General features: G+C 40.4%; 2 protein-coding genes across 2 annotated transcripts in view; both read left to right on the forward strand.

Moving 5' to 3' along the window:
• The first annotated feature begins 1,328 nt into the window (after positions 1-1,328).
• On the forward strand, positions 1,329-10,314 carry rpf2 (ribosome production factor 2 homolog). The gene is made up of 10 exons (XM_020091499.2): positions 1,329-1,487; positions 1,712-1,844; positions 3,713-3,750; positions 4,424-4,463; positions 4,561-4,642; positions 5,045-5,121; positions 6,621-6,720; positions 6,823-6,925; positions 7,137-7,281; positions 9,811-10,314. Exons 1-10 carry the CDS (start codon positions 1,465-1,467, stop codon positions 9,994-9,996), a joined length of 927 nt encoding a protein of 308 aa, XP_019947058.1. The 5' UTR covers positions 1,329-1,464; the 3' UTR covers positions 9,997-10,314.
• An 803-nt stretch (positions 10,315-11,117) lies between these two features.
• Positions 11,118-25,846, forward strand: part of slc16a10 (solute carrier family 16 member 10) — a 32,775-nt gene continuing 18,046 nt past the window's right edge. Inside the window, exon 1 of the mRNA XM_069514731.1 lies at positions 11,118-11,779. Within this exon, the coding sequence (XP_069370832.1) occupies positions 11,452-11,779 (328 nt within the window). The 5' untranslated portion in view covers positions 11,118-11,451. The remainder of the gene's footprint in view (positions 11,780-25,846) is intronic.

The following is a 25,846-nucleotide window of genomic DNA, read 5'->3' on the forward strand; positions in this document are numbered from 1 at the left end:
AGTTATCATTGATGAAGATCTGTCATTTACCTGACAAATTAGTCAAACCTCCAGAATAGCTTTCTTTCATGTGCGTAATATAAAGAGAATCAGACATATCCTGTCAAAACAGGATTCTGAAAAACTGATTCATGCCTTTATTACGTCTAGGCTAGACTACTGCAACTCCCTATTATCAGGATGTCCCAGCAGATCCTTAGGAACATTTCAGCTAGTGCAGAATGCTGCTGCACGAGTACTGACAGGAACCAGAAGACGGGATCACATTACTCCTGACTTAGCTTCACTTCACTGGCTCCCTGTTAAACAGAGGATAGAGTTCAAAATCCTCCTACTAACTTATAAGGCCCTCAAAAATTAGGCCCCATCATATATTAAAGAGCTCTTAACCCCTTACTGCCCCCACAGACCACTTCGCTCCCTAAACCCTGGTCTCCTTGTAGTGCCTAGAGTTACTAAGAGTAGAATGGGTGGTAGAACTTTTAGTCACCAAGCTCCTCTCCTTTGGAACCAGCTCCCACTCTCAGTGAGGGAGGCAGACACAGTCTCTACATTTAAGGCTAGACTTAAAACCTTCCTTTTTGATAAAGCTTTTAGCTCAACCCTGAGCCATAGTCATCCATAGCTATGCTGCTATAGGCCTACACTGCTGGGGGATCACCCATCAGGCACCAGCACCTTCTATCTTCCTCTCTCCTCTTCACTCTCTGCCTGGTTTATTTTGTTCCATACTGTGCGGCTCTCCGGAGCCCGTCCTAGTGAGGTTACGGATCTTTCGCAGGGCTGACGTGAGGGCTCAAGAAACCACCAGCACTCCCACCTGAGGACCTCCCACCTCTGGAGCCATGGGTCCTATTACTGCGCACGTGGACAATGAAACCACCAGCACAAAAGAGAGAGAGATACAGGTTATCAGACAGAAAACTGCTGTTTATCTTTATTATAGTTAAAGATAAACAGCATTATAGTAGCAGTAGTAGTAGTAACAGCAGTAGTAGTAGCAGCAGTAGCAGTAGTAGTTGCAGTAGTAGTAGTAGTAGCAGTAGTAGTTGCAGTAATAGTAGCAGTAGCAGCAGCAGTAGTAGTAGTTGCAGTAGTAGTAGTAGTTGCAGTAGTAGTTGCAGTAGTAGTAGTAGTGGCAGCAGTAGTAGCAGTATCATTACCATTAGCTGGTGAGAACCACATGATACAAGGATCAGACCTGAACACTGAACACGGTCAGTGCATATATCCAGTCTATGTCAGTGATGCTGGTCTGTCGCTCCTCTGGTGGACAGTGGGTACTGTGGAGTGTAACTGCAACACGAGAGGGCGCTGATAGATTTGGAGCAGGATGTCCACCACCGTCAAAGGCCCTAGAAGAAGAAACACCAGTGTTGTCTTCCGCCGCTGGGTTTCACGTGGAGGCAGAAGAGGAACGTGGGAATCCCTGTCTCTGTGAGGAAGACCAACTAAAACACAAACATGACGCAGCTGAACAGTGTGGTGTAAGTCTGACACTTCGTCCTCTGGAACTATCTCCGTTTACACGTTTATTTCCTGCAGAATTAACTTGGCTAATGCCCGCGAAGCTATCTTTTATTAGCCTAGCATTGACGGCCGTAGCAGGTCAACATTAGCTTCACGCATGGGCAAACGTGTGGTTTAGGATACATGGGTTCTGCTAACCCTGGCGTCGTGTGTGTGTCCTTGGTTGTGTGTGTGTCCTCAGGAAACCCAAGACGAAGCGATCGAAGCGCTTCTTAGAAGGCAGAGCGCCGAAGCTGAGCGAGGACCTGAAGAGTGCCATGATAATGAAGGGGGGGAACACCAGTCTCACCGTCACACAGGCTCTCAAGGACGTGGTAAGTCTCATGAGCTTCATCCTCCTCTCCTCAGTATGTGAGGAGACACATGACACACTCACCGAGGGAACCTGCTGCTAATAGTCCACTCAACTTCCTGATGAGGTTGACATGGCGACACCATCATGTGTGTCTGCACGTCCCTGACAGCTGCTCTCATCACCTCCTCTCATCACCTCCTCTTAACTCTCAGTGTTTATGTTTGTAAAGGTAGTTAATGTGTATTTCTGTTAGGAAATTACTAATATTTAATTTAATCCTGGAGACAGATTACAAAGAGACTTGTAGTCCAGTCACATCAAAGTCAGGCAGTGTTTCCAATTGAGCAACTTTGTCGCTAGATTAATCGACTTTTCACCTTCTGCTGCTTTGACAATCTCTGTTTTTGTTGTTGAGCAACAGCAGAATCACGTTCACTGTTTTGTGGATGACGTCGCGTTTGCCTTTCTTAGCGTTCTAGCATTCCCGGTGTTAGATCTGTAATTGTACTCCTGTGTTGTCACAGCGGCTCGCCTGCGTAGAATGAGCCGCTATGACTACACGCAAGTACATCTAGAGATCTAACATGCATCTCAGCAATGTGATTGGGGGACAGTGTGCATTGCAGGCAGACACAGTCCTGAAACCCATGATGCTATGATGCCTATCGCTGTGTGTGGATAAAACCAAATTCCGTATAAGCGCTCTGTAGCTATGTCCAAATAAATGAATGGACATCGGAGAAAATTGGGCATATAGGAAAACATACATATAATAATCATTTTACTTTACTGTCCTGTAACTACGTCCCTCGACATTTCGGTATTTTACACTCTGTACCATGACAATGCGGAATCTAAACTAAAATGCGAGTAAAGGCTGAAGGAACTTTACTTGGGCACTGCACAGAGCACGGGAAAAAAAGTTACAGTAGGCAGAACTCATATATGAAGGTTACGGAGCTAAGCCAAAGTCTTATAAAGGTACTGGCTTAGCTCAGTAACCTTCATGTATGGATAATGTATCTAGTATTGGAGTTTTATGAGAAAACACTAATTAAACACTTAAACACATAATGGAATTAAAAAAAAATTTAATTAAAAAGATTTGAATAGAACAAAAACCACTCCTTCATCATCGCCACCCAAATATACGCAGGCGTGTCTATGTAACGTGAAGTCATCATGACTTTTAGCTACATTTCAGAGATCTAATAGCTACTTCTGGTTTTTTTGGGCCACACTGAAGTAAGGTTTCACCAATTAAAGGAAAATTGCTCTACAAATTCAGACCATTTACCATTAAGTGTCTCAGTAAATTGTTGAAGCACCGTAAGTCTTTACCCCCCCCATGTTGATCCCCCTGCTAGGAGGGACAGAAGTATAAGTCTTAACACATCAGTCCAAATTCTCCCATTATAGATGTTCAGTTGGGTTGAGATGTGATGACTGTGCAGGCCACAGCGAATGATCCACATTGTTTTCTTTCCTGTGTCCAATAAGTATGAGGGGCTGTTATTATCCTGTTTCTCCACATATTTTCCCGGTTTTCCTTTTGTCACCTTCCTGTATGTATTAAACACATTCATGTGTAACATGCAACATGTTCATAGCACAAACACTGAAAGTGTGTTACATAAATGAGTTATCTAGAATCAACCACAGGTTAACGGCCATGACCTACTGACCCACTATAATTCAAACTGGTAATGTGGTTTTAATGACATTGTGAAATAATGGCCTGTATTTTTCATCAGAAGATTCTCACATTCATCATCAGATTCCAACTTGTGACTATTCATCAAAACTGTGCTTTGTGATGGAGTCTAAATGAAGTGTTCACTTTGGGACAGTTACTAAATAACTAACTAAATAAATGTGTTCATGCAGTATTCCCTGAAGAAACCCAATGCTGTGCTGTACAAGAAGTAAGTGACCTTCACCAATTCATATGTGTATTGTACTGTACAACAAGCACTGCACCCAGTAGACCACCATACACACTCCCTCTCTCTCACACACACACACACTCCCTCTCTCACACGCACACGCGCACACACACACACACACACACACTCACAGAACCTCATCATGTACAACCAATGCAGAAGTCTAAGTGCAATTTGTATATAGTATTTTCTCGTTTTAACTTATCTTTACTTTATATTCTTCATTTTCATGCTTGTTTGATTATCTTGCGGTTGCAACACTGTTAATTTCCCAATCTTGGGACAATAAAGGATTTCTGATTCTGTTATGACCAAATGTGTGATATAACTTTATGCAACATTACTAATGGTTTTACATATTCAAAGTAAAAATGTCAGTATTATGACATTCCTACCGCGTGTTAATGTATTTGTTCATACTCCTAAATGTTATATTCTGTGTTGTCACATTTCACATCAGGATTTTTATGCTGCAGAACAGAGGATGATAACAGTTTCAGGTTTATTATTATCCAAAGCAAAGGGAAATGATAATCATAAACAGACCAACAGAATCAATATTGAATGAACCTAGTGAAACAATCATAACAACTTAACTTGAGACATGTTGAGTGTCCATCTGCAGTGGATAAAATCCTCTACTTCTTCTCAGAAAGAACATAACTCGGCCGTTTGAGGACTCCACTTCACTGGTACGTGTACAGGAAACATAGCAGATGCAGCAAATCACAGTTAAATGAGTGTAAATGTTTTCAAGGTGTATCACTAATCATTTGATCTCTCCATCAGGAGTTTTTCTCCAAGAAGACAGACAGCTCTCTGTTTCTGTTTGGCTCCCACAACAAGAAACGACCCAATAATCTCATATTTGGTAAATTCTCTTTCACTCTCAAGTAGTTATAAAGTAAAAATATACAGACGAGATAATATATCTTTTTTTATCTATTTCTGAATCGATGGTTTTATTTTTTGTTTGTAAATCTAATTGATTTTAGGGGCTGTTTTTTTTCCAAGGTTTAGTAAGTCACGTTTTGGAATATACCCAAAATCCCAACGTGTCAAGGTTTTTGGACCGGCTCTATGTCACAGTTTATTAAATGAGGTTGTGATGTGGACCGTCTGCTGTTAGGGTTGAGTCAACATGCATGTATCCCAGAATCTGTCTGATGTCAGCATAATAAATATGTAAACCTGTTTAAACACTAAACATATCACAACATGGAAGATTGTGTGTTGTGTAGACACTGAAAAAGCTCATTTGTTTTGTTTGCAGGTCGTCTCTTTGACTTCCATGTGCTGGATATGATTGAACTTGGGATTGAGAAATTTGTCTCGCTGAGTGAGATTAAGGTAACTATGCCGGTTATTCTGTTAATTGTCTGTCAAGGAGATTGGATTTTCAATAGACAAACCAGCTGGTGATGAAACCTTCACATTAATCACATTCATTTTACCATGTCACATGAAGCGTATGAGGTGACCCCACATACTATATATATTCTATATAAATACCTTCTACCCATAGTCTTATGGAGGATTTCACTTTAAAGGGATAGTTCAACATTATTCGTGTGTTTGATTTCAGTCTCATGTTAGTGCCTGTAAGGCTGGAGTCAGGACACAGTTTGGTTAGCTTAGCATAATAACTAGAGGCAGTGGGAAAGCATAGAATGAATAGCAGGATAGGGCTGGGCGGTATGACTTCAAATAAATATCCCGATTTTTCCCTCACGAACTTTTCCCTCACGATAGTTCTAACAATTATTTTGAGCCTGAAAAGCAAAGAATTTTGATCAGCTTATCTCAAATCGTTTTTATGATTTTCACATTTTTAACATCATCCTAACTAAATAATTGCGATTACGATTTAAAAACGATTAATCGAACAGGCCTAGGTTCACCTTGTTTTATACTTAGAAAGTGTTCGGGTCCACTTAAAGCAGAGAAGTATTAGTACTATTTAGCTAGAAAAACATAATGAAATTGAATCCACCATAAAAATGAATCAGTCCTGCTGTGCCCGATTCTGGAACTTACAATAAAAGTAATATGATATAAATACAAACCAATCTTTTGGAGGACGCAGTCCATGAAGACCACCTCCTTAGTGAAGTTGGACACAAACAGAAAGTTTTAATGCCCCTTGTTTTGTTTTTTTTACATGTGTACCATGGTTTGGTTAAGTTTGGTCACGTGATACTGAAGCATTGGACATGTCGTTGCTTGCCGGTGCCTTTGACCCTTTGACCCTTTGACAAACGGTTTGCCGCTGAAACGCAATGATACCTGAGATAGGTTGGGCTGGAAAAGATCCACCCTTTGGGACCTTTTGTTTCTCGACGATGGACCGTTTTTTTCGGACGCAATTGAAGGGATCTTAAAATTAGATGGCCAAGGTCGGCCACTGTGACACAATCGGTCTCTAAATGCAGCCTCAGAAGGATGCAGCCCTTGAATTGAGACACTGCTACAGTCTATTTTTAACCAGTCCCTTGAATAACAAGACCGAATCAAAATGCAGACTGTCCAGCAGAGGGCAGCAGGTGACCACAAATAAAGTGAAACGTTTCCTGTAGGGCAGCATGGTAGTACAATGACATTAATGAACTCCTGACCTCCTGTTAAGGTTGTGATACTATTCTCATACTGGTTGACCACAGTATATCATCTACATAGAATTAAATAGCAGTTAACAATGCATACTCTAAACCAAGAAACAGGCTCAACTGTAGTGTTACCATGACAGTGTTTCCTCTCCTTTAGTCACATACCATTTTCTGACGACTACCCTGTTTTCCACTGATATTAACTTAAGTCTCCTAAAATATACTTAATCCTCTGTGTTGCAGGCGAGTAAATGTCCTGAGGGAACTAAACCTATGCTTGTGTTTGCCGGAGAGGCCTTTGATACAGACATTGAGCACAAACGTCTGAAGAGTCTGCTCACAGGTACACACTCAGGATATATACATTCTCCCTGCAGTTGTTTTTGGTGAAAACTATATGTCTGCTAATGTTGGCCCTTGTCCATTTCCTTACCCCATTGTTCAGACTTCTTCAGAGGCCCCACTGTGCCTGCAGTGCGTCTGGCAGGTTTAGAGCATGTTCTACACTTCACTGCCCTGGATGGGAAAATATTCATGCGCAGCTACAGGTACTGAAACTAAACTAACTTTAAAATCCTCTCTGCATGTCAGTTGGTCAGAGATGTTTGGCTTTGGGTGAAAAGGGAGCACATTGCCAACTCTGTCTACTTGGCCTAGAAATGGGTTTGAAGAACAGTAAGTTACACCACTATCAACTCTGTTTTTTTTTTTTGCTAACTTCCACCATGACAGAAATACGGATGTAATGTGTTACTACAGGTGTCTGTTGAAGAAGTCTGGGTGTCGGACACCACGGATAGAGCTGGAAGAGATTGGGCCTTCATTTGACTTTGTCTTGAGAAGAACACATCTGGCTTCAGACGACTTGTACAAGTTGGCCCACAGACAGCCTAAGGCCCTAAAGGTAAACGTCACCTGGATAAGATTACTGTATATTATTTGACTTGATTTTATGACAAATGGGAACAAACTAAAATGAGAGGCCCCAGTGCTGGAAAAACCGGATTACAAAAATTAACAAAATGTGTTTCATGAGTTTCAGTTAGTTTTTCATACTTACTATTCAAATGTTTAAGGCCCCATGATACTGCTTATTACACAACAAAAAAACACAGCTGGAAGGTTGGAAGTGGAAATGGAAATATATTTTCAAGATGGCGCCAGAGGAAAGGTCATGTTTTTACCTAGATTTAAAAATGTAAACCTCTGTACAGTTCCTTTTTCAAAACATTATTCTCTTCCCCTTTTTAAATATAATCTAAAATTATTCTCACCATATTGTTTAATATTTTATTTGATGGAGTTATGCAACCATAAAGTCATGCACAGCAAAACCAGCATACCCAAATTAACTCTGTCAGCTGATTTTAAATATTTTGAAGTGTGTATATGGGTCCAGACCACAAAGTGTTAATTTAACTCTATTTGGAGAGTCAGCACATTTATTAACTCTTTGTGGAGTTAAAATTTAACACTTCTTCATTCTAACCAGAGTTAGTTTTTTCAACACTTGTATAGTGTCATTAAAGGTCCACTGTATAAGATTTAAGTGATCAGGATCTATTGGCATGAATATAAAATAATCCTAGTGATGTTTTTTTACTTGTGTGTTTAATCTAAATTGTACAAATTGTTATTTTCTGTACCCTATAGAAAAGGCCCTTTATATTTAAATACTTTATATTATCATCGAGGGGGTCCTCTCTACGGAGGCCGCCATGTTTTTTACAGTCATCCAAACTGGACAAACTAAACACCTTTTGAGTTTTTATCTCAACTGAAGTCTACCACAGGTTCTTTTTCATGTTTGGAAGGAGAGGGTGAGGTGCTGCAACATGCAACTTCACCACTAGATATCACTAAATCTTAACACTGAACCTTTAACTTCCTCATGAGATCATTTGTTAACTGTACAAGTGTTAAACCCATATTAACTCTTAAAGGTGTATAGATAATTCTTCTTGATTACTAAAATTAATGGAAAAATAGAGTTTGCTGAAATAAAGGGGGCATATTCGGTTAAAACACATTTATTATTGAAACGTGCACCATATTGACATTTTAAAAAATGATTTGAAACATATATTAAAAATAAACAATATATGCTCATATACATATAATGAATTTTTCGACTCCATACATCCTTACACCATATTACACCCTTGTCAGCATTCTCTGTGAAAAGAGAGCTTTCTGTACAATATATCTTGTAAAATGAATTACAAGTACTAAATTCAGGAACAATATGATCCAATAGCAAATATTTTAGAATAAAAAACCCTTTTTAAACAAAAGAATGGATTTGGTCAACAGAAACGCTGGAGTGCTTTTATTTTGAAACATATACAGAAAGTGTTTCAACCATTGGCTTTGATTGTTATCGACAGACCGGTCGATGCAGGACTTCATACCGTAGAGTCCTGACATTGAGTTTAGTACATAATCCGACTTGTATTGAAGGAAATGCAGCAGATAAACCTGCAGCTCCGCCGCCAGTAGCTGACACAGCGCATGTGAACAAGAGACAGCCGACACACGGCTGATCTGCGGTGTAACCGCAGTCAGTGAGTCCAGAGAGCTGGTTCTTCATTTAATTAACGAACAGTGTGAAGTTAAATCCACGAACCAAAGCAGTTTTCACAAGTCAAGGATGCTCTCTGTCTCTGCTTCACTCTGTGTCCCCGATGATGGGGGCAGGGTTAATTTACTGAAAATCACCCCTGAGGTGTCACAGCAGGTTCAGAGTTTAGAGTGGAAAGTAAAGAGTTAATACATTTACACTGAGAGATTTCATAATGGAGTGTCAAAAGAAAGACACTTTCTTTTGACACTCCATTATGAAACAACTATTTGCCAACTGAGAGTTGGCATATAAGAGTTAAATATAAGAGTTTTGACTCTGTCCAGAGTATAATAACACTACTTCTGCTCAAATTTGATCAATGCAGAAAATATAACTTTTGAATTTGCTGTGTGGATCCTTTGCTTTGAGACATTTAAGGTAAATTTCATATTGCAATCATTGAGAAGCTGGAACAAGCTGATGTAATATGCTGTCTCACAGTGTGGAGTAAGATGATTTAACTGTAAAAACTTAAGACTGACACCAATGATTGGATGGTAGACCAGTGGATTATTAATTACCAACATGATCACCTATAGAGCCACACTGCTAACATAGCTGAAAGTTTATGAGATGAGATTAGAAAATGCCTGTTATTCTCAAACTACGTTGTTTACAACATGAAAATATGACAGTTTCACAGGAGGGGTTGAGGAGTGTTGATCTGTCAGTAGTAGGAAAGTGGGACCTGTAGTACAGTTGGTTGTTAGTTGTTTATCTTATTTATAATTTAATGTTGTATTAGTCTGTATAATTTCCATGTTCTGAAAAAAAAAGTTTATTCTTAACTTTTTTGCTTTTCTGTTTCAGCCCAAGAAGAAGAAGAACATTTCCCATGATACCTTTGGTACCAAGTTTGGCCGGGTGCACATGCAGAAGCAGGATCTGTCCAAGCTGCATACACGCAAGATGAAGGGCCTGAGGAAGAGGAAGGGAGAGGTGGTTGCTGAAGATCAGGCTGGACAGGCACCCAAAATGGCTAAAGAAGAGAACTGATGTCCGAGATGGGACACCTGGACAGCTGTCATCACTCATGCATCTGGATCATTGTCCAGAACTGTGTTTATAAAACCAACCATGTGCTTATCATTGCCAGCTTTTACTGTTAGAAGGACTTTGCATGTGAGTTGCCACCAGGCTGTCAGGATACAGATCTATTATTCCCTGTCTTCCTTGCCCCTTTAGTTTCCCATGTGACATTCTGACGGTTCTTTGTCATGCACGTGTGAGCTCTCGTCAGTCTTAACAAATGTCATCTACTGAATTATAAGCACGTGTAAAAATGAAAGTTAGGAAATAAAACTTTTTTCTAAACATTTTGTTTTCGAGTTTTAATTTTTAACAAATAGTTTCCTGTGCTCACTGTTGGGTCCTGGTTTTGTTCTTTTGATCACCCGCTTGTGTGATGAATCCTCTGTTATTGAAGAATTGTCTACAAACTTGTGGGGACAGGAAGTCGTCGGACCAGTCAGAGTAGCCACTGTTACATTACATTGCCTGATGGGATCTAAATCAAAGCAAACACCTTTACCTTCTTTCTGTTTGTCTTCCTGAGCAGTTAAGTTAATTACTCCCCAGTTTCACACATTACGATCTTTTTCCTGCTTTATCTACGAGTAAAATTTTAACTAGACAATAATTAACAACACAGTGATTCTGAGATTAACATTAAATATGACTGGTTACTTTGACTTCACAGGGATTGAATCAGATTGCAGATGCAGTGCTGATAAAATGTTTTTAAAATGTATTTAAGTGGCACTCAATCTTTAGCATTTCTTTGATTTGGGATGAGTACATAGGGGCCGTGTTCATAATTTGAGAGTTTGGGAATTAAAATGAAATGTCATTTTCTGAACGTAAGACTTACACTTGAGGAAAATAAGCTTTGTTTCTTCGAATTATCTTAAAATAAATATTTTATAATGTCACATAACATTTGTTTTCATGTAGGAATTTAATCTGGACTCTTTAATTTGGACTCTTTTCACCACACATCCACGTGCACGGCTGCCTGCGTGTTCCATCTGTTGTCTATTTTTAGAAGCTGGGCAGAGGAAGTTCGACCGCTCACACAGCAGCAATAAAAATAATCCCCTGTGTATTTTATACCCTCCACATTTACTCTGGTCGTGCATGCATCATATCGATCATCAATGGTGATCAATCACCATTACTCATTTTGAGCCAAAATGACAGCGTCCAATCGGACGCAGGGTACCGCTGAGCCCCGCCCCTCCTCGCTGTCTATATATAATATTGCAGCAGCAGCAGCGTGAGGTGAGTGAGAACGGTTCGTGTCGGAGCAGCTCGGCTCACTCTGCAGCTTCACTTCTATGGAGGCAGCTTCATCCTGACCTGAGGCTCCACCGCTCACACACAGCCCGAGCTCCAGCTCCCGCCTTTCTTCTCAGCCCTGCTTCCACCTCCGCATCGTTACCAGCCCCAGCGATGACAGAAGGGACCAATATGCCAGACGGGGATACCGCCGGTAAAGATGAGGTGGCTGCCGGTGCACCCGCGGAGGACCGACAGCCGGAGGAGGAAAAGAAGGAGAACGGGGAGACTAAAGTGACAGTCCCGCAGCAGGCGGCGGCTCCCGGTGCGGAGGAGGTCGAGTTTGTGCACCCCGAGGGCGGCTGGGGATGGGTGGTCATGCTGGCCGCCATGTGGTGTAACGGCTCGGTGTTCGGGATCCAGAACGCCTTCGGCATCCTCTTCCTCTCTCTCCTGCGGGAGTTCGGCTCCGAGAAGGATGACGACCTGCGCTTCAAGACAGGTGAGCGGGCAGAGGGCAGGGCGGGAGTGACGCGCGGCCTCCCGCCTCGGGTGACGTGGGCTGCGTGAGCGTGTAAAGATTAACCGTTGTGGACACAACGGGCCGCTGTAAGCTAACCCCGACGTGTGCTCCGCTGCCAGTGGCGCAGAAAGGAACCTTCGACCTCTCAACACGTCCTCTGCGGGTAAAAATATCTCTGTCGCCCCATGTCATAGAACACAAGTGAAAGAGCTTCTACCACCACCCAGTACATCTGTGTTTATTTACAGCTGTCTAGTCTTGAGGACCACTCAAAGCTCTTTGCAGTACAGTGTTGACAGTCACCTCATGCAGTGCATCTATGGGGGCAATTTGGGGTTCAGTGTCTTGCCCAAGGGCACTTCGGCATGCAGCTGCCCCACAGTGACACTCCATGTTTTCATGGTGTGAGAGGGAAGGGGAAATTCAACGGCCTCAGTGACACAGCTGTGGGAGTCAGAGAAGTTATCCCCCAGGTATTTAACCATGTTTCCCTGTGTGTGTGTGTGTGTGTGTGTGTGTGTGTGTGTGTGTGTGTGTGTGTGTTGTTGGCAAGTAACAGCTGCTGCATATTTCTCAAGAGAAGTTCACTGTGGAGCTTAAATTATAAACGTCTCAAACAGAATCGCATAGAGAAAAAGCTATTCACCTTCTTACTAAGAACTTGTTTACTTCTAGACGTAGGTTTAAGCCCCAGTCGATCATAGTATTATATGGCATTATACCTTTGTTGATCCATTTTTCCTTCACCACACATTATACTGTGGCGTAGTCATGTAATAAGCGGCGTAGAGACTAACCCAAAGAGTAACGACCATGTGTTGCTCTGCAGTGATTGTAACCACCTGTTGTTGGCGTTTGAGCATGCAAAGCAGAGCTACACCATTTGTCGAGGCTTTAAACCCGGGGAAACGTTGCTGCTACTCTCACATGGTGCATGGGAGCTCGTGGCGACAACGTGGAAAGTGTTGTACCCAGAATGCTTCATGTGGTTAAAGGGATAGTTCACCCAAAATTGAAAATTGACTTATTATCTACTCACAACTATGGAGGGGGTGGGTGTTTAATTCCACAAAACACTTTTGGAGTTTCAGGGGTAAACAGCGTTGCAGCCAAATCCAATCCAATTGAGGTAACTGGGGACCCCTTCAAACGTAATAAAATGACACATTAAATGCCTCCATACTGCTCCTGTGGTATCATCCATGTGTCCGTAAACCCCAACATCCAAATTAGACTCAATACTTCGTAATTTACAGTAGGGCTGGGGCGATGCGTCAACGTAATCGACCTTATCGATTACGTCAATACGTCGAATTGTGAAACGTGTGTCGTAAGGAAGGTGGCTGTGCACATTCAAAGCATGGAGTCACCTGAAGAGCAAGCTGAAGCGCCCAGGATCATCTGGGATATATGTCACCAATAGGCAGCCGGACCGGATCCAGAAGCCGTTCTATACAGACTCAGACCTGTGATTAGATTGTGACAGAGTGTTTCTATTTTAACCTGTGCAGCCATTTTTTCCCATCTTTACGGTAATCTTATTTTAACCTGCGCAGCCTTTTCCGTCTTTACGGTAAGAAATCCTGGCAGCACACCGTAGAATTGACGTCACTGAAGAAGAGAAAGTGGGAACAAAGAAAAAGTTAAAGCTGTTTAGTTGTTGAAATTCATTGAGATTGTTTATATGTGTAATGTATATTAAGAAATAGGGGAAACTGAAACCACATCTTTTAACTTATTTTTTCTAAAATGAAGCACATGAACATTTATTTTATTATTATTTAGTTATTAGAGTACCCTCCAGTTCAGTGTGAAAATTAATATTACACATTGTTGAAATGCTATTGAAATGTGACTGTAAAAGGCAGATTAGCAGTTCAGACTGGGCTAGTTTTAGTTGTGGAATAATGCCTTGCAGTGCATTTTAGTTTTTTGTCAGAATTGTTTGTATTAAAGGTTCAGGTTGTAGAATTTAGTGACATCTAGAGGTGTAGTTGGGTGCTGCAGCTGTATACTCCTCATCTCATCCTCCCCTTCCAAACATGAAAGAGAACCTGTGGTGAACTTCAGTTGTCATGAAAACTCAAAAGGTTTTAGTTTGTCCAGTTTGGACGACCGTTAAAAAACATGGCGGCCTCCACAGAGAGAACCCCCTCCATGTAAATATAAAGTTTTTAAATATGAAGAGCCCATTCTAAGGTAAAGAAAACAACAATTCATAAAAAAAGTGAAAACATAACTAGGATTATTTTATATTCAAATTCTGCCAAACATGCCTTTCATAAGTAGATAATGAGTCAATTTTCATTTTTGGGTGAACTATCCTCTTACGTCGTGAACAGTGGCATGATGGTTGTTAATGTTAACGTTACTGTTTGTGTCTATCAAAGACGATAACTGTTTAGCATACAAACAATCGGGTAACAATGCAATGAATGCAAAGGTATAATGACATAGGTAAAGGATTAGGCCTCTGAATATCAATATTTTTCTCAGACATGTAAAAAAAGATATCAACCAAGATATCCACCTAGAATTCAATAAATGTGGCTTTCGTCATTTCTGAAAACAGCAAACACGTCACAACATGTGAACCCTGAGCTTTCAAAAGAGTGAGAGGTTGGTCATATGAACTTTTCTAGTGAAATCAGTAAACATGACCCCATTTGAAGGCAAGCGTGTGTGTTGACTTAAAGGTTGTTTTTACTGAGAAAAAAGCAGTGTGTGTGATCAATACATTGGTCACTCCAGTGTCTTCCTGTAAAGTGTTTATAAAGCAGATGTTCACACTAGAGCTCCAACTGATATTCATATATGAATCCTATGAACACCTTTTGGCAACTGCAGTAATTGCAGCAACAAGGCTGGAAGTAGCCCATGTATACCCTTCAGTTACAGTGATATGTAATAACTCTTTTATGCTGAAATGTAGGGTTCTAAACAGTTCAGCGCATATACCTATTTAAGAAAAGGCAATTGACTCCTTTCCTTTTGTCAGTAGATGAGTTTGCTTTCTGTTTTTGTTACCTTGTGCAACATGTTTGACGTCACAAAAACACAGGAAACTGAGGCGGGCGTTCCTTAGTGGGGCTGTAGTGGGTTTTTTGACCAGTAGCATGTAGCATTTGTGAAGCACTTTGGTCAACCAAGTTGTTTTAAATGTGTTGAATAAAATTTGACAGACATTCACGGTAGAAATGGGGCTTAACTGACACACATTTTTACTATATATTCTCTGAGATTAAACTCTTTTATGGGATGGTACATTAGAAACTACAATTGAAATATGCAATTATATCACTGTTTACCATTTAAATAGAATTTATAATTTTCCTCAGGATCATCTCATGTTTGTCTGCTCCCCCCTCTGCATGCCACGCTCACCACTCAAGCACCTCTCCAAAACCTGCTCATCTCCACCTGGTCTCCAGCATTGACCTCCTGCCTCGCCAGTCTGCTCCTCAGCTCATTCCCCTTCCCGTTGGCCAGTCATTCAGTCTGACTCACAGCTCAGCCTTCTTTGGCTCTGTTCTGCAAATCCCCATCCCCACTTTGCCCTCCGCCTGACTAGCTCTGCAATATCTTTTTTTTACCTAACTAACTGCAGTGGCAGTACTCTAGTGTTACTTTTATTCATTTTGAGAGCAAAATTCATTATGACTCATCAAATGTTAAAATTCCTTTGGGTAAGAACTTCGATTTCAAGTAATTGCTGAGGCACTAGCCTGCTGAACCCCACGTAGATGGTTACTCTGCAATGTGGCCACAAGCCATACATGATATCAAGGCCCAGGGCACAGCTGTGCATGCAAACGCTAACAACTTATCCTGTGAACTCAGAATTATAATACTGATATGCGGATCAACAGTAATTAAAAAACAACTAAGTTGAGTCTAAAAGGTAAACTATTCTATACTTCCAATGAAATGCAACTAAAATATATAACAATGAAGCAGATAAATTTGTTTTTATATTGCCAGTATTACAGAGAAGTGTTGTAATAGAACACGCTGTGCCTCTGGAACCTGTTCAAATTCAACATGTAATCATTAAGGTCTCCTTAAATCTTTGAACCTGGTATTAGAATTGATCTTAACCACGGCTGTGTTTTGAGTGTTCAGGTAGTTGGTATTGATATTGTTGAAAGTAAGAGTTTTAAATATGTAGGCATTGGAATCAACATATTTGTCATTTAGGATATCCAGCGTTTAGGAGAATTGTCCACTATTAGTTGTGATGGCTCTCATCTGCAGTGGCACGCAACTGAAATTAGTTTTGCTTTTCATCTGTTATTGTTAAATGTTCCATGTCGAGTTGTTGACCTCCAGGTTTTGACTGTTATGGCACTGTTACCTTGTGCATGCACCAGCACGTGGCTGTTGTGATGATGATACACAGTCCTGCCAATGATTTCACAGCATTCCTCTGAATTACTGGTGGCAGCCGTGTGCCAAGATATACTGCAATGCACCAACATAGATAGAGAAGAGAAAGACTGCAAGCAAAAACATGGACTTATCAATGCTGCATTTGAAATCTTAGAATATGAAAGGTTGTACTCTCTCGAACCAGTGTTTGGTTTGTCCATTCTGGGCTACTGTAAAAACATTGTGGTGCAACCTGGCTAACTTGGTGGAAAGTGCTCATCCTAAGGTAATGATTTTGAAATCATATTAAATTTTTGCTGATTGATCTCCTGAAATTCTACACACAAGACCTAAAGTGAATTTAAAAAGTTGAGCGCTCTATGTGTTCAAAAGTAACTGTTTCTAGCATCAACGCTTTTATAGTTTGTTTTTCTTCATCTTTCTGTTTTTCGTCTCCAACATATGTTTAGTTTGCCATCCTATCCTTTCATGGGGTGGGACTTTGCTTTCTCACCTCTCAATTTCAGCTGTTTTGTTTTATAAGAGCATGTTTGCGATGTGAGTACCATGCACAGCAGTGTTTTTTTTCTCTCTCTGCTCTTACACTGTAATCTGTTGTGAGAGCTCACCCAGCTGTCAGCCCCCGTCTAGACCTCTTACGGTCTGCCTGTCAGTGCTGCATTTAGTTGGAATCACCGAGGAGCTCTAGTAAGTGGTGTTGTAGTGTTAGAATTTTACTAGCTGTCACGTTTCACTAACTGCACACCTTCTTTGGAGCCAGCTTTGTTTTAATGGTTACATGGCAGCAGGAGGTGAACAGCTTTCTCTTCTGCTGTATGACATCACCACCTTGGTGTTAGCAATGTGCGAAATGTCATATAGTCAAAAACATTCCCCAGGGTAAGAATATTTCATCTCATGATAAAAACGATAAATTCCCATTGATGACGTATATATGTGCACGACACACTGGCAGCCCAACACGTTTGAAATATTGACAAACAATGGCGGAAGGTGGAACAGATACGCCAGGCAGCGAGGAGCTCGTTCCTAAACGAGGCTCCAGCTCCATTATCTGGAACTGGTTTGGTTTTAAAAAGTCTGACACGGAGCAGCAATTTACAACGTGCAAGGTTTGCAAACAAATAGTGCCTACAAAGGACAGTAACACCACTCATTTGTTCCACCACCTCAAACATAAGCACACTCAAGAATATGACGATAGCCAGAAAATGCGCAAGGATGCAGAAGCAACGTCATCTTCATCCAAAGCCTCTAGTAAGAAACCAACAACTCAGACGAAACTAGCCGATGCATTTGCTCATTCCACACCGTATGATCATCAAAGCAAACGGTGGAAAGAATTAACGGAGGCAGTGGCGTTTTGCCTGGCGAAAGATATGTTGCCACTCCATACTGTGGAGAAAGCAGGATTCAAACGAATGATCCATAAAATGGACGCTAGGTACAAGATGCCCTCAAGGAAGTATTTTGCCTAAGATGTACGAAGAGTGCCGTGATGGGTTACAAACAATGCTGTGTACAGTGGAGTTGTGGAACTTTTATTTATTTGTTTTGTTTCTTAATTTATTAGATTGTATTTGCAGTTGCACTACTTTGAGATTTTTATAAGCTAAGTTTTTGCTGTTTGCAGTGTTTTCTGACAACCTGAGTGCCAAAACGTTTTAATACATTTTTAATAAATAATTGATTCTGTTATCGGGATACATTTTTTAGTCCATATCGCCCGTCCCTACTTGGTATGAGCTTTTGCAGTTGTTGGGACACCAGGTTTTCCTTGTGTGTGCAAAGTCAGATCAGTGATACAATGATAAACTCCACAAAAGAAAATAATAATATATTACGGATTTATAACAATGTTCTCCCTTAAGATAAAAAATCTGCAGGTGACACTGACAATGTGTGTGTCACTAAGGATGTACAGTTTTGATTTAGAGGTTTCATGCTATTGTGATAACAATGGAGGTTAGGGTCAGCCCTGTTTCCCTTGCATCAGTCCAGCTCCTGACTTGAGTGCACATGTATCTGTGTATTGTTACAAAACCTGTTTACATTTTCCCAAAGTAAACATGAAGTTCAGTACTTCCTGCACTAATCACCCAGCCGAGTGGCTGGGAAGTCGGACACCGGCAGAGAAGAAGTGCAGAGGATGGCAAGGGGGAAGTGGGAGGGGCCAGCCACTGTGAGGGTCAGAATGAGTAACATCATGGATCATTATGGTGGGATCCCTGTCCTTCTGATATTGGTCTTTTTGTAAGATAAGACCTGCAGTTTAAAGACTGTTAGTCGTCACAGACTGATTTGATTATCTTTGTGAGAGGTCTGGGGATGACTTACAGCTGGACAAAACATTTTTATATTTCATTGTCATCCTCATTATTGAGAAGGATATCCTTGGTTCTACTTTGATAGAAAATAGTGTTTAATGATGACAAAATGTTATTACTTATAATATCATATGCATAGTTACTTTAGTTCAATTATGTTTAATTCAGCTAATCAATTTTACAGAATATAAAATGTTGAAAATGGAATTAATAAACAAGACATTAAATTATTACTTGTTCTTCTTCATTTCTCTTTTTTTGTATTATAGATAGATAGATGTACGTTATTGATCCCAATTGGGAAATTGTTGTATCACAGCAGCAGGTTAAGGACATTCACAAAGAGTAAAGAAAACAAAAAGCTACAAAGAGACAAGGTGCAAAATAGCAGTATTTGTTTGGAACATGGCTAAAGTAATAAATATGACTATATGAAGTACAGTTAATATGAAAATAATATGTGCAAAATAAATAAATAAATAAAGTTATTGCAGCAGTAATTACTAGCAAGTACTATTAGAGGTGATAATTGTACAGTCTTATTGCTGTGGGCAGGAAATTATTGTCAAGTAATTGTAGTTTTGATGAGGATTTCTATTAAACCTTCATTTTAGTTACAGTTAGTCCTCAGAAGGAACTAACTGTGCTCAAACTGTTGAAGAGGAACTACACTCACATTAATATGACATTAGATGACCCCACCTCTGCAACCTCAATTTATCTTAAGACAGCAGTTTGCCTTGCATCTACCACAGCAGCTTCAGCCAGCAGTCCTCGCCCTCGGTGTCTTGCACTTATGGATGTATAGGGAAACTATGCACTGCTGCGGTAGAGAAATTTAAACCGAGGTAAGATTTATGACCACAGCTTTTGTTTTTAGCAGATGTTTCTCATTACACACTAGTGCACGTTTAGAGCATGACTTCAATATAAGGAGGTTGTTTTTGGCACAAGTGGGGCTTTATCTTAGAGTTGCAAGGCTTGGGCCATTCTGCACTTTAGATATGACCTGGTGCTACTCACTATCAGTCACATATTAAAGAAGCATGATGAGATGTTTATATTCTTTAAATGTTGGCAGATATGGTAACTGCAAATTATTTGGTTAGTAACCAAAGAGAGGTTCAGTGTGTAAAGTTCAGTATATATATATATATATATATATATATATATATATATATATATATATGCACACATGCACAACCTGTACAATGAGCAACTGTAGTCACGTCAGTCAGTAGTCCTCCTCCTTCTGATGGTTAATAAACATCTGATCCCACAGCACGAATTGCCTGAATATCACATTTGGTTTCCGATGCAGCATTAGCTGCTTTGAGCACTCCCACCTGCTAAGATCACAAATTTTATGTAAATACTTTTTAAGGTTTTTTTTGGTCCCTTTGCTTTTTAACATTTACTGTCAGAGTTAAATCCTAATACTTGTATTAAAAAATGGGACTTACTTTTTCAACTTTTTAAGCATTTTTTCACTGGTGTGAAATGAACCCTTGGACAGGTTGGCGCAGGAAGGATCCATCCTTGGATCCATTGTTAAGAAAAATGGAAGAACGCATTCTGTGTCCAAATTTGAAAAAATGCTGCATAAATGGGACAACCTAGTTGCGTCACTTTTACACAATGTGTCTTCAAATACAGCCTCTGATGGATGCAGACCCCGGACTGGGACACAGCTCCACATTCTGCCTCATATTCCCAGTCACTTTGTTTGGGGACAATGTTATTATTATATTCATTTATACTAGTGGGTGCAATTTGACTGAACAGTATGTATCAAATGGTCCAGTCATTAAAACACAGAGGAAAGCATTCCACATAACATGGAGTTATGACCAACTCACTTGATTCCTAATCAAACATTTACTCATTAATTCATTAATGTTCTTTAACATGCATTAATACTTAAGTAACAATAGCCACCATTAGCAAACAGTACATAATATCGACTTCATGTCCTTCTCTGGGGCTGAAATACATTTGATTGCTCTTTGAAAACACATCTGAGCTGCCTGTGTTGTGAGATCCAACAGAGTCATACCAACGCACATGTTGCAACACGCGTCTTCTCACATTCATACTCCTGTGCTGAGAGAATATACTTCAACATGAAAACATGTTAACACTTTACATTACAGGATTGAAATACTAATTATAGAATACATCTCAAAATGATGTAATAAAAGCATTAAGGACAAGAAGTCATCTGTAATAGTTGGACAGTTGTGTTGGCTTTTGAAACTCATCTTCCTTTAGTCCTGTTTTAGTTAAATTAGTATGTGTGTCCTTTCATTTTTGGAACCATGGATGAATGAATAGGACCCTGGATTACTTAGCTGTGAGCTGTGACAAGCTGTAGTTGACCTCTTGCACAACATGGCACTAAATTCCGTGTGCACGATTTCAGTTGATAAGGTAGGCAGCTTGTTACATTTATCATGCAGACAACTGTTCACTGCTATTTTCTCTTAATTAGTGCCTATCGTTTGCATGGTTTCATCTTAGTTTTCTGTTCTGATAAGGCAGTCATTTACTTCTTTACTGCCCCTCAAAGCTCATTGTTATTTAATCAACTAACATTGTTAGAGCTCTTTGACAACCATGGAATTATCTTATCCCTATGATTAAACATAATGAGATTCAAACATAAAAAGTAAATTGCAACCATGTCCTGCCAAGCACATTTTTGTCTCAGCAGGATCTACTTCATCATCTAAAGAAATACGGTATGCTCTTCACAGAACCTATAGCCTGTGACATCAAAACTGAAGAAAACTATTAAAAAACGTCCTTCACTAAAACCTCATATAAAATATCATATCTTGGGTATTGTGGCATGAATACACTTGTGAAAACCAAATGGGATCATGAAGAATTTTCCAAAAGCACATTCTGTATAAGACCAGTTAATCATGACAGGCTGCTCAACATCCTCAACTCTCACATGACAGGTGTTGTCTTCTCTGGCTCCACACCTAATGCACACAAACCTGGGAAATTTGTTTGGTATATCAACCAATCATGATACACGATGCTGGGGCGGGGAGGTCCATCTCATAGACTGGTCTGAACTGTGAGGCCGGTGGCCTTCACATCTGTGTTACAGACTCTGGTTCCCGCCCTGTGGGAATGCCAGATGGAGGTTGTTCCTGGGCCTCATGCCATTAAAACCACTTACCCGCATGTACCAAGACCTTTGGACCAGACATGGGTTTACAGTCCTTGATTGGGCTGTTTTGATGAATCTGAAGTAACCTGACCTCTGGTGGTTGATATACTTTTGTGTCAATAAAGAGAAGTCAAGAGCCTCTACTTCTCCTGAATATCCTTTTCACTCAGACTAAGGAAAACATGCAGCTGGAGTCGATATTTTGTCACTGGGGTTAAGCTGAAAACATTTTTTCAGTATCACTGTCAGTGAAAGGCCGCCACGCTGAGTGTGCTCACAACAACAGGCTCAACTGCAGCCAGGCAGCTGACACACCAGTAATTGGTTGGAGTTTGACCCGCCCCTGCCAACATTAGGTAGAACGTAATTTTAGTGTGGGAGCCATAAATCCATCAACAAGAACTCTGACCCTGACCCTAGTGTGTTTTTGCAGCTCCTCTACATATCAACAGGAAGTAATGCAGTTATTTTGTGTCGCTGTTGCTTGTGTACTCTTTACTTGTATCAAGAGATTATAAATGCCATGCTTACATAATGCAATAAGCCCCCAGCCTGACATACAGCTGTAAGACCATCTGGCCTTTCACAGGATAATGGAGAGAGAAGATTCAAATAAAAAAGTATGAAATGACGTTCACAGGAAAGCAAAATCACCAACCCATTGAGGGCTGGATTCAAAACCACAGCAAAAATAAAAATAAAAAACTGAAATCACAGACTGATCCAACTTGCATGAATTTCATCACGGCAACTCATAGTGTGATTCAGTTGTGTGTATGGCAGGGGTCACCAACCTTTTCGAGCCCAAGATCACATTTTAATTCCAAACGTAAGCTGAGATCTACCACCCTGACACCAAAAAACCCACTAAGTCATATTTACTATTTTAGTAATTTCAGCTAAAGGCTCAGTGTATGGGCCACTTTATCTATTCAATGCACAATATTTACAAAGGCTTTGACTGTGAAAACTTTTGAGATTGACCAGTCGATTGCGATCGACAGGTTGGCGACCACTTGTGCTTAATTGGATTTAAGTCAGGGGAAGGTGAGGGCCAGTCAATGGCATCAATGCCTTCATCATCCAGGATCTGCCTACACACTCCGGCCACATGAGGCCGGGCGTTGTCCTGCACCAGGAGGAACCTAGTGCCCACTGCACAAGCCCTGAAAATTTCATCCCAGCACATAACAGCAGTCAGGGTACCGTTGGGTATAACACGGAGGTCTTTGCAACCCTCCAAGGATCTGCCTCCCCAGACTTTAAATTTTTCTTTTGTCTTATTTGAGACTTTATATAGTCTTGCTGTGTTGAATCACTTTCTGAAGATTTTGTCATTTTCCAGCAGAAACCCAACCGGGAATAGTCTCAGTCCGTTAATTTAATTTCAAGTAGCCCCAACAGTTTATCATATAAACTTAAGAAAATTTGAATGTGGAGCTCCAATTGCTGGCCTGTTTCGGCAAACTAAGTCATAAAAAACCACATTATATGGATCTAAGCAGTCCAAAAAGATATGACAAGTTTTAAGCACACACAGGTTAATATTTAACAGGCTGTTTGATCTCAGTGGAGTGTAAGCGTGAGTTTAGGTGAAGGTTGCCAAGAGATAAAGCCTGGAGCAGGCCTTTAGTGGCAGCAGAAGGACCAATTGTTAAAGCTCCTGCACATGACACACATCATCAGGCCACAGCCTGAGGGGCTGGAAGACAGCATGAGCAGATTGATATGTTGGCCTGCTGTCAGGCAACCTTTGAATGACTGAAAAGGTGTGGGATGTACTGAATCTCTACAGCTGGGGTCATTGCCCCTAGGTATTAATAATATATTGAAAAGTCAATGCAATCAATAAGAATTGACTCAGTTGATGACATTTGATGCGTTTGACTGTGTTTCCATCACAGTTCGGCTTCTTTTGCAATCCTGTATGTAAAAGAAGAAAGATAGCTATAAAAGAAACAGCTACTTATGTTACTTGCTTTGTGTCAGTGGGCATGAAGGATGAAGCATTCTTTTTCGTCTTTAAAGCTCATAAATGGTGAAGGAGGCAAACTCTGATTTAACTTTAATCCCTTGTGCGTCTTGTCTTGGTGGTAATTCACTTTGTAAATGACAGCTCCTCTTCAAACATCAAGTGCAGCACCATCAGAGACATAAGATCAGTCAGGTCTGTTACTGAGCTTAGAAAGTTAGCACAGACAGCCTCTGCACTGGGACTTTGTTATATGTGCATTTTAAAGTTAGAGTAAAAGAATGTGTGTGAGTGCTGCCGGCAATATGCAATGATTAAAAAAAAGATTTTATTTTCTGTATTGTGTTTATTTAAAGTCATATTTTACCTTCAGTTCAGTAACCTCAATGAAGGACTTCGCTCATAACTTTGATGAGACTATTCCATCTTCAAACTTCATAGAGACAAAATAAGACCAGTTGAAGTAATTCTGCACATATTGTGGCACCCTGGGGCAAATGCAAATGGCTGAGACATGTATGGAAATGGCTTGTTACCATTTCTATACTATGCACTTAAAATGGGGTGGATGAAAAGCTCCCCCAATCACAAACCAGCTTTGACACGCCTCCCCTTTTTCTCTCCTGTTACACAGAACACAACTCCCATTTTTCATATGGACCTCTCGCATCCGGGAAGTCATTCCAAGCATACTCTACATATGACGTGTATTCTCCCTGTTTTATACACAGCCATAAATTACTCTCTGCCTGATCCCCTGACGTTTTCACTGCATCATAATGCAGATTTCTCTTCCTGTGGTGGGAGGCCAGAAAAAACAGAGCTCCAATGGAGCACCTCTGTACAAATGGCTTCCAGCTGCTTAAAGTAGGAGATGAAGCAGTGATTGTGATGCTACATTGTGCACTCAGGGCCAAGAGGACCTTTCTGTGTCTTTTCAGTTTACATTTAATTCTAAAAAAAACCTTTGTTTGTGCAGTTATAAAGCATGGGACATTTAAAAAAAAATAATTCATGTCTTTTTTCTAAAATCTAGAGTCCAGCTGAATATTATTTGAACTGTACCTCCTCCTGTTGAGCTATTCCTGTCTGAATAGGGATTAATTATGATCTATAGTAAATTAATAACCTGGGCTTCTCTGATTAAGGCTAGAAAGGATCAGTGTAACACCAAGGTGCATGCAAACAGCCCCGCACCACATGGCTTTTTTCTAATAATGTGATCCTGTTATCTAAAAAAAAAACACATTCCCTGCTTTAATATCATCCTCTCACTTACTGTAACTAGTAATGAGAGAGCTGTTGTCCTGACAACTCATGTATCATCTTCACATTTGATTTAACATAAACTTTAGTGCTTCTTTGGTCTTGAAGTCCAGTCCAGCCCAGATTATACATATTCAAAGAACTTCATCTATGGTTTATCATGGCAACAGATACAAATTTCAGAGCAAACAGAAGTCAGCTGTGGAGATGTTCCAGTGGTTCTTTTGTTAATACTCCCTCAGTAGGGGCATTTGTAATGAGTTTCAGTGATGTGCCAAACATGCTTAGCTTGTCATAGGCCACAGCTTGTAAACCCGTTAACCCTGTCACTCGCCCTGCTTTGGTTTTTTTAGAAGGAGAGTGCGTTGCCAATTTTTTTTCTAATGAGACAAACGTTTGGAAACAAAGCTGTGGCAGGATGCAATCCAAGGCCAGCTGGGAAACACAAAGCTCTCTATACACAATGCCACACGTTTTCTTGCCTTTTTTAAAAAACTTTCTTGCTTTTCTTTCTTTCTTTGTCCTCTCAGTCTTGACCAAAAGAAATATTACTCTGCCCTGTGTGAGACAAAAGAGAGTTCAAGTACAGTGTGATTCACTTCCTGACCCGTATAAGTCTAAAAATGTGATTGTAAAGTGAGCTGGCTGTCGAAGCTGTTAAATGGAGGATCCACTGCAGCAGCAGTTTCAGAAATAATGGAGCTGGGCCACCCGTTACGTCTGTCAGTGCAGACCCAGTGCTGTGTACTGTGTTTCCCCATCCAGCAGAAAGGCCAGAGGTGTTCGTTACCCTGCAGGTAACACTGGAAGAAAGAATGTGAGGTGAGTTGTAGCACAAAACTTCAAGTAAAGCTACAACTTTTTGACATTAAAAGAAGTTGAACTATAGCAAAGCTCAGGAGAATTAT

The sequence above is a fragment of the Paralichthys olivaceus genome, chromosome 19 (assembly GCF_024713975.1).
Source record: "Paralichthys olivaceus isolate ysfri-2021 chromosome 19, ASM2471397v2, whole genome shotgun sequence".
Classification (NCBI taxonomy): domain Eukaryota; kingdom Metazoa; phylum Chordata; class Actinopteri; order Pleuronectiformes; family Paralichthyidae; genus Paralichthys; species Paralichthys olivaceus.

Bases quoted from the DNA above. Each gene is read 5' to 3' on its own strand.
- rpf2 (XM_020091499.2), top strand. From the start codon at position 1,465: ATGACGCAGCTGAACAGTGTGGT. The intron at 3,751-4,423 runs GTAAGTGACCTT...ACTTCTTCTCAG, and splicing joins AATGCTGTGCTGTACAAGAA to AAAGAACATAACTCGGCCGT. The intron at 6,721-6,822 runs GTACACACTCAG...CCCATTGTTCAG, and splicing joins TCTGAAGAGTCTGCTCACAG to ACTTCTTCAGAGGCCCCACT.